Below are 8510 nucleotides of genomic sequence, written 5' to 3'. Positions count from 1 at the left end.
TACTTCAACATGACACGGAAGGGAAAACCACGACCCGCAGTGCCGTGAAGGAGCGACTGCACCAGAGAGAATATTTCAGCTTAAAAAAAGAACCTTGGACTCACGTTTGTCATGGATTCCGTACATGCTGTAGAGCAGGTAGAGGTAATCTTCATTTTTTGACTTTGCTCTATTAATTCCCTCGATTTATGAAATCAAGACGGTATAACTTTATAAAAATACTATCAACTTCATCTTCCTTGAATGATGAGAAAATGTGTGAATTTTGTCCTTTGTAATGGTCCAAACATAGGAAGGGCCAAACTTCTAGGAATGGTGTGACACTCTTAAACCTTCTGAAACAGCCAAGTGCACCAAGGCTTCTAAACCAGCAGCCTGAGGCGCCTGGGGAGGTGTAGTCGGCTGGGCATCCGACTTCAGTTCAGGTCATGATCTTGTGGTTTGTAAGTTCAAGCCCCGCATCGGGCGCTGTGCTGACAGCTCAGAACCTGGAGCCTGCTTCAGATTCTGTGTCTCCCTCTCTCTCTGCCCCTCCCCCACTCATGCTGTCTCACATGCACACACAAAAAAAATTAAAAAAATAATAACAAAACAAACCAGCAGCCTACTTTGGCCACGCAAGGCCACACAGGCACAGAAGGGTCCCAGAGGTGTCTTCCGTCTGGCAGCGGAGAAGCCGGCCCCATGAGAACGCCCGTGGGGACAAATGCAGGTAGGAAGGAGACAGGCCAGACAAGCCCCCAGCACTGGGAATGAAAGGTGAGGTGGAAGGGCCCTTAGGATATTTTCCAAGTCACGTCTCCTTTCGAAAAGACCCCTTCTACTCTGGAGCAAAAATGGTATCTTCGCTGCAGGCTGGTGCGGCTGACGCTCTCGGTGTGAAAGTGGAGAGGCCAAGCCCAGCCCCTGGAGGAGTCTGTGCACGGGGTCCCTGACTCTATCCAGCGGGGACTCCGGGCGCAGCAAACTGTAACTGCTGAGGGCGTGGGAGCCTGCCACCGGCCCGGTGACAGCAGCGACAGCTGTTGTTAGCCATGGCCGGGAAGGCGCTCAACCTCTATGAGGAACAACTGCTTTTCTGTTGCTAGCAGGTTTTTTTGTTTGGTTTGGTTTTTCTTTTCTTTCTTCTTTTAAACACAATGTGAACGCAGGTCTTGCCTTGTAAACAGGGGCAGGCCCGTACATAGGACACCCCTCCTCCCCGCTGGTGGTCGTGGAGTAGAACGGAAACGCCCATTTAGACCCCAGCTGGTAGCTGAGATGGGTCATGAACCTCCAGACTCCTTTTCCAAAGTAACTCCTACGAAATCAAACACGTTCTCCAATTACCTTCCAAACTCTCCAAATAGGAGTTCATGGAAAAGGACTTACTTTCCCACTGAACACAGGACACGGAGATTTGGACCCACTGAAATTATCGAGGGCAGGATGCAGACAGTTACGATCGGTTGTTTATATTGTTAGGAGTTAGCTTAGAAACACACAACAAGATTGCACTAAGAAGACAAGTATGTGGACTTTATAAAAATTATTGTTATTATTTTTAGTCTGACGATGGAGGGGCCTCACTGGGAAACATCCGCTCACAGCCCGGCATTTATTTGTGGCGTGAAAAGGGCGCAGGACACTGGTGGGAGCGGAGACGACGCCTCGGGGATGAGGCAAACGGCCTTGGCACTCCCCCGTTGTCTGGGGTGTGGGGCCACCCCCCCACCGGGGGCAAAGTACTGCTCACTACCGACAGGCCAAGGACGATGGAAAAGCCAACAGCATGGTCAGCCCACCTGGACACCTTCATCTTCGCGTTCTTTAGCCCGTGAGATTCACTGGAAGTTAGGCTGTGAGGTGAAACAGAGCGATTCTTTCCTTCCTGCACACACCCGTGCTGGACACGTGTCCTGGGGCACGAGGCACAGGGACGCGCTGGAACCGCCTACTGTCGGAACCCTGCACAGACTCACCATCCCCCCCCACCCCGGCGTCCGCGTGCACCCAGACATGCGAAAGTGCTATTTCGTTTATTTGAAGACGTCTGAAAAATCCCTGTGGCCCTGGGCGCCACACCCCACCGCCTCGCCTTCGGGGCCCGTCAGGCCTTCCAGGGCTCCGCGGCCGGGGGGCCCTCAGAGGTGAGTGGCCACCACCTTCCTCTGAGGGCACGCTCCCTCTGTTCCCTGTCGGAGGCAGGCTGGGACTGGAGGGGTTCCACCCACAGTGGGCGCCCACGTGCAGCCTTCCCGGCAAGTACCCTCGGCTTTGAGCCCAGAGCAGCGGGAGGTCGGTTTGCCTGGCTGATGTCCGGCCCCGCAGCGGGGGGACAGGCGCGCACAGGTCCAGTACGTAAAACAGGGCAGCGCCGGGGCTGTCTGTGCCCGACGCCGCTCCGTCCCGGCAAGTGTAACGTGTGTTTGATGATCAGACATACAGACTGACGGGACAGGCAGGAATCATTTCAAGTCCTAAGTTCATGTACGCCCAAACTGGTAGGTGACGAAGGAGAGGAACTTTCGCTTGTTTCTTCAGTAGTTTCGAGAGTGGACAGAGGTGATGCACAGGAGGCACTGGGAGGACGGGGGGGGGAGAGGCCCCCTGCCGGGCGGCAGTCAGAGCTCCTACCAGGGGCACCTCAGTGTCCTAGGTCCTCCTGGCCGTGGAGGGGCCCTGGGGACAAGGGGACTGAACCTCCGACCCCTGGACGTCTCCAAAAGGCTCCATGTCAAGGGCTGAAACCCCCGGCAAGGGCTTCCTTGTGGCCCTGTCTCCCCAGGACCCTCGTGCCCTGGGTGTCAGAGGCCATTGCTGTTCCTGTGACAGAGGGGGGGCTTGGACAGCTCAACCACGCCGGGGCGGGGCTTGTTGAGGAACTTGGGGGCACGGCGCAACAGCCGCTGGGCCTCTGTAAACGTCTCAGTCAGCTCCTTCTTCCACTGCACAAACTCGGGGTCGCTCTGCATGGAGACACAAAGGGACACGCTGTAGCGGCCTGGCCTGACCTGCGCACGGCCAGGTGCCTCTGGTCACAGCCGTGCCAGGCTGCTCTCTGGCCCGCGGCGGCCCGCTTCCCCGAGGGCCACACGGGGCCCTCCTCTGGGGCCTAGCGCCAGAAGCAGGCCGGCGAAGCCCCTCAGGGGACCCTCCTGATCCCCAGCCTGAAGCACTGCTGGTGATCTGTTCAGAAATGCCCTCTGATTTCTGGTTTCTAAACTCAAGCCTGTAAAAGAATACCAAGAGAGGAGCTCTGACAGATTAACAAGCACCTGCACGCCGGCACATCTGGGGTATTGATGCTGGTTTCTCTAATGCTCTGGTGGGCACACCCACACATACCCCTCCCCCCACCTGCCCACCTACACCTATCCATGTGCGTGCACACACACACACACACACACACACACACACACACCAGCACCTCCGAGGAACTGAACTTGGGCTGTGCTAGAACCCTGGAGCGAGAAGGACGGGATTCCCCTGAGATGAGTCACGTTGGTATCTTGTATCTGTTTCACCACCTAAGCCTCGGCTCCAAACACGCGGGAAGAGAAGAACCAGGAGACGAAGGCGCTTGGGGTACAGTCAGCTGAGCGCCTGACTTGCGCGCAGGTCAGGAACCGACGGTTCATGAGCTCAGGCCCCGCCCTGGGCTCTACACTGAGAGTGTAGAGCCTGCTTGGGATTCTCTCTCCCTCCTTCTCTCTCTCTGCCCCTCCCCTGCACATGTGTACAGCTGCTCTTTCACCTAGGGGACACGTTTTTTAAAAAACAACCAAAAAACTCACGTCACATTGCAGGACAAACTGCTTCCCTCCTTTCACCCTCAACAAAATGCATTTCTTGTCTTTAATCTGCGTTTCCTCCACAGACAGAATCTGTTCCATCGTCAGTAAACTTTGCTAGCCATTAAAAAAAAAAATGGCAAATTACTTCACACTATTTCCCAACTTCTTACATTGAGTTAATAAATAATATGGAAAACTATCAGCTTAGAAGTAAAAAAAAAAAAATTGGTCTTTTTCTTTCTTTGATGACGTTCTAGAAGTGAGGGCGAATGGCTACAAGGAAGATACATAGAATTTAAACTATGGCATCTCGAAGGAAACAGCAAAAGAGGACTGTCTCAATGAGGCACAGCTGTTCCCTCGACACAGAACTGACTTCTGGGTGGCTGTGACGCGCGCGTGCCCTGTGTCGCATGCCCGTCTGAATTCTACCGACCAGGCTGTGAGCAAACAATGAAATGCCGTGTGACCAATGTGAGCAAACGGGGCGTGGCCGAGGTTTTGACACAGCAGCTCAGGAAAGGCCTAGCAGGGCTGGCTTGTGAGCTGATGATATCTCAAAAATATCAAAATGAGGTTATAAATCCAGGTGACATCCTTAAAAGATGGCCACGCCCAGCCTGTAACACGATGGCTTAAGGTGAAGGCTACAGCGTCATGAGCACCTTACGATTTTCTGTTTTTGTTTTTGTTTTTTTTTTCTTTTTTTGGATAAAGACACCAGGAATCCGAAATGAAAAACCACACCATCGCAAATGCTCACGTTTTACGTTACCTGATTTACACCTACGAATCTATCCATCTGTTTAAACCTATACAGCTCTCAACCAGCACGCTGAATGTTGACTCTTTTGAAACGAAGCTAACTTACTGCGTCCCCTGGTTTAAAAAAAAGGAAGATTTTTTTTTTTAAGTTTTCGAATATCCTGAAAAGGGAGACAAGTTCCTTTCGCCGTGCACCACAGTGACTGTCCAGAGGACTGCGGGCCTTAGCTGACCCTGGGACAGCACGGTTTGAACTGCGTGGCTGTACGTCCACGTGGATGTTGTTTTTCTTTTTCAGTAAACACAGGACAGTTCTGCAAATGTATTTTCTCTGCCTTAGGATGTTCTTAATAACATTTTGTTCCTTCCACCTGATGCTATTGTCAGAATGCAGCATGTAAGACACGTAACAGGCAAATTGTGTGCAAAGCAGCAGTTTATGTTATCGGTAAGACTTCTGGTCAACGGAAGGCTATCAGTAGTTAAGTCTTTGTTGGGAGTCAAAAGTTATACGTGGGTTGTTAACCGCGTGAGGGGCCAATACCCCTGATCCCCCCTGTTGTTTACGGGTTAACTGTAAATATGTCATATGCCCAGGGCCACTCGTTATCTGGAAATATATAATACTAACATATATGAATTATAACTTGGGTGCTGAGTTTATAGATTTATAAAATACATATAACATATACCACACATATGTAGTGTATTATTATAATATGAAATATAATTCATATTATACAATACTTGCCAGCACCTGAGTTATAATTCGGGACCCCCAGAGACTTAGTAATAGTCCTTTGGAGCCCAGATGTATTAGCTTTAGAAGGACCCTGTGGCCCTGGCAATGGTGAGAAGGTTTTGTGCATTAGAGAGGAATGCAAGGTGCACCAGCGATCACTCATAATTAAACAGCCACTTTACCGACAGGGATTTCAAAAAGTCAAACGCACACGATTAGAGTTTACTACTTTCTGTCCTTCTTACCACTAGACAACTGATGGCTGGTTTTCGGACACACACAACACATCAACTAGATGTGGGGCCCCTGCTCTGCTTCCTTGGCCCCGGAGGCCTGGCCAATCCCTCCATGAGAGCGGAAGTGTGCCTCCCACTGGGGTTGCCTGCCCGGGACAAGCCCTCCGCTCCTCACACAGTAGGCGCTTCATAAATGCTGTCTTCCTTGCTTAAAGGGACAGTGGGGATCAGAAATTTCTGTTTACCTTCTTCACAAACATTAGCCCTCGAAAAGGACCTGAGCTGTATCTTTCTGCGTATGGAATGGAAGCCACAGAGGCCAGAGGAAGTGAGGCTCGGCGACCTCACCTCTGCGCCCAGCATCCTGGCTGGCGTCACTCAGCTCACTGCCTGATGAGGGGAGGCCCGGTAAAGGGGAGACTCTGGGCACATCCAGACTCACAACTGTTGGGCTGTGTCGCGGGCGCTGGACCTTCTTCTCTAAGCTCTGGATTTAAGCACCTCTGTCTGACTCCAAAGTCTGAGATTGTTTGTTATTCTCTTATTTGACTCTCTAGCCTTCTTCAAACCTGGCTGTAACTCTCACGTTCTATTTTCAGATGTTACAAAATCCTTCCTTGATGCTAAGTTTGAAAGCTAAAGTCTGAACACCAAAATCTCACGTGCGCAAGTTAAACAGCTACGCGGAGCTCAGCGGGTATTTCCTGAGATAGGAGAGCCGTGTGGCCCTCAGGACCCAGCAGCGCGTGCTGATGACGGCACTTGACTCACCCGAGACTCTCCCTCTCCTCTCCATTCAAGTCTGTTTGGAAAGAGGTAAAAATATCGACGCTGCCACTGAGTCAGGAACGGGTTCCCCAGCTTCAGCATGTAGCCGTGCATGATACAGTCTTTTCCCAGAGCATAATCTGAGGAATATAAAACAGCTGCGAATTAAACGGGCTCTGGGACAGATGGCCCGTGTGATTCTCAGAAACAACGACAACAACAACAAAAGAATAACACGCTCTTTGGAAAAACCAAGTTTCTCTGGCGTGGAATATGCCACGTAAACCATTATCTCAGGATCAGAAGAGCAGGCCTCTCTGGGTCCCTGCTGACATACTAAATGGCTGTTCCTCGATATTCCGGTGAGTTTGTGATGTTCCCTTACTGCTCAGAGAGGACAGAGGCGTGATCTCAAACTGTTCTTTCATTCTGTGTAGCAAGAACTGGAGACTAGAGAGGAATTCGATTCAAGCTCTGCCCAAGGTACCTGGGCCTGTAAGGGGCTCTGGGGGTCTCCCTTCAATCCTCTGAATAATGATTAGGGGCTTACGAAGCAGCCAAGGTAACACACGGATCAAAGCTGCTTATTCCTTAAGGTTATGTTTATCCCTCAAATCCACGGTTATCTAGACAGACCAACTCGCTCACGCGCATGGTAGGTCCTAATCACGTTGTTAGAGTGAAATACGGTCTCTCTCTGTCTCTCTCTCTTTAAAGGTTAATTTTACGTGGCTGGCATTGATTCTTTAAAGGCTTCCGTGACTGTGCTAAAAGTCGCTCTCTCCCCCCGTTCATTCAATGGCGACGAAGGGAGCGCCTGTTCTGGGCACTCTGGGTTCAGCAGTGCCCATATTACAGGAGCCCCAACCCCTGGCCTCAGGGAGCTACAGTCCTCACAGGCGACCCCGGGATAAACTGACAAGCAACACCCACGTTGCGTCACAGGCAGGAGGGAAAAGAACCAAGGTGGGGGGAGGGGGGATGAGGGGATCGGGTGGGCCCCCTGGCGTCATTTTAACGGAAAACTGTTTGCACTGCTAACGTATATCGAAGGTAGAAGGCTTGCAGGTCTGCTTCAGCGACCTAAACCTAGACTGTCCTGCTCTGTAAGGTGAGTCCTGAGATGTTCCACCAAGACCCAGTGATGCCCGAAGCAATCACTCATATATGAAAATAAATTCGTTAATTTCCTAGATGCTGTAAATGCAGCTCTCGCTACAAGGATACACTTGGGCAAGGTCATTCAGGTGCATTTTGTCTCGGTCCAGTCTGTCAAGATCCCAGTGACATCATGGCCCTCCCTCGAGCAAATGACTGTCGATGTAACTTGCCATGTAAAATTTGCTACAGCGAACAGTCCAGAATGATGGGAACGGACAGGAGCAGCTTAGAGGCAAAGCCCACCTCCCTGGAGAACGGAGGTGAGCATAGTTACGGGGCTATACTGCTCCTGTGGGGTACTCAGGGGGGCTTTTACGTAAGGAGGGATTCATCCAGGCTCAGGCACACTTTTCTGAGCAGGTGCTGAATGCTACTGGCAAACTCAACAGGACGAATGAGCCGGCATCAAGATGCCCCTCCCCCCCTCAAGCAACTTAGTAACAGAATGAAATTGGTTCTGGTCATTCTTGTTACATAGCATTAGCCTCAGAAAAGTCTTTGCCTAGAGCTGAAGCCAATTGATACCATCACCATCAATCACAATATATTCAAATATCCAAAATTCATAAAATCTTTGGAAAATCAAGAGTGACAATGTTTGATGAATCAAGAATGGCTGACTGGTTTGATGCCTGGTGTCAGGCATGCCACTTTGGAAATCCCAGTAGGGCGCTCAAATGTTCTAAACAAAAATGCGGTTTGGTAATCCTTCAATGCTGTTTGTAGAATAACCGTAATTATATCCATCGATCCCTCTTGACAAGTGACATGCGTGTTAAGATCCCCACCCGAAACCAACATACTTTGCGAGGCCCCGTGAGAAATGAAAACGTGGACCCCTTGCTCAAAAACTATTAAGAATGTCAAGGCGGTGACGGCAGAGTGTTCAGCCCAGTGGGGTGTCCTCTGAGGTGGCCTAGGTCACACGCCCGTGAAGCCGGGGCTGCTCCTGACACTGCAACGCTCAGTCTTCAAGGAAGACCCTGTCAACTGGCCCTGAAGGTTCCAAGGTCAGAGGGCGCGCTGACATGACCATGCTGCCCATCTTTATTTATACGTTGA

The 8510-nt window shown here is 51.0% G+C and overlaps 1 protein-coding gene across 1 annotated transcript in view; it reads right to left on the bottom strand.

The window, feature by feature from the left end:
• Positions 1-1438: 1438 nt before the first annotated feature.
• Positions 1439-8510, bottom strand: part of GRK3 (G protein-coupled receptor kinase 3) — an 82684-nt gene continuing 75612 nt past the window's right edge. The window contains exons 18-20 of the mRNA XM_039225384.1: positions 6291-6427; positions 3777-3890; positions 1439-2948 (exon numbers count right to left, since the gene is read on the bottom strand). Of these exons, the coding sequence (XP_039081315.1) occupies positions 2787-2948; positions 3777-3890; positions 6291-6427 (413 nt within the window). The 3' untranslated portion in view covers positions 1439-2786. The remainder of the gene's footprint in view (positions 2949-3776; positions 3891-6290; positions 6428-8510) is intronic.

This window comes from Hyaena hyaena, unplaced genomic scaffold (genome assembly GCF_003009895.1).
Source record: "Hyaena hyaena isolate Hyena2069 unplaced genomic scaffold, ASM300989v1 scaffold_19, whole genome shotgun sequence".
Lineage (NCBI taxonomy): Eukaryota > Metazoa > Chordata > Mammalia > Carnivora > Hyaenidae > Hyaena > Hyaena hyaena.
Note: the sequence above shows the minus strand (reverse complement) of the source record. Positions and strands in the feature narration are given on the sequence as shown.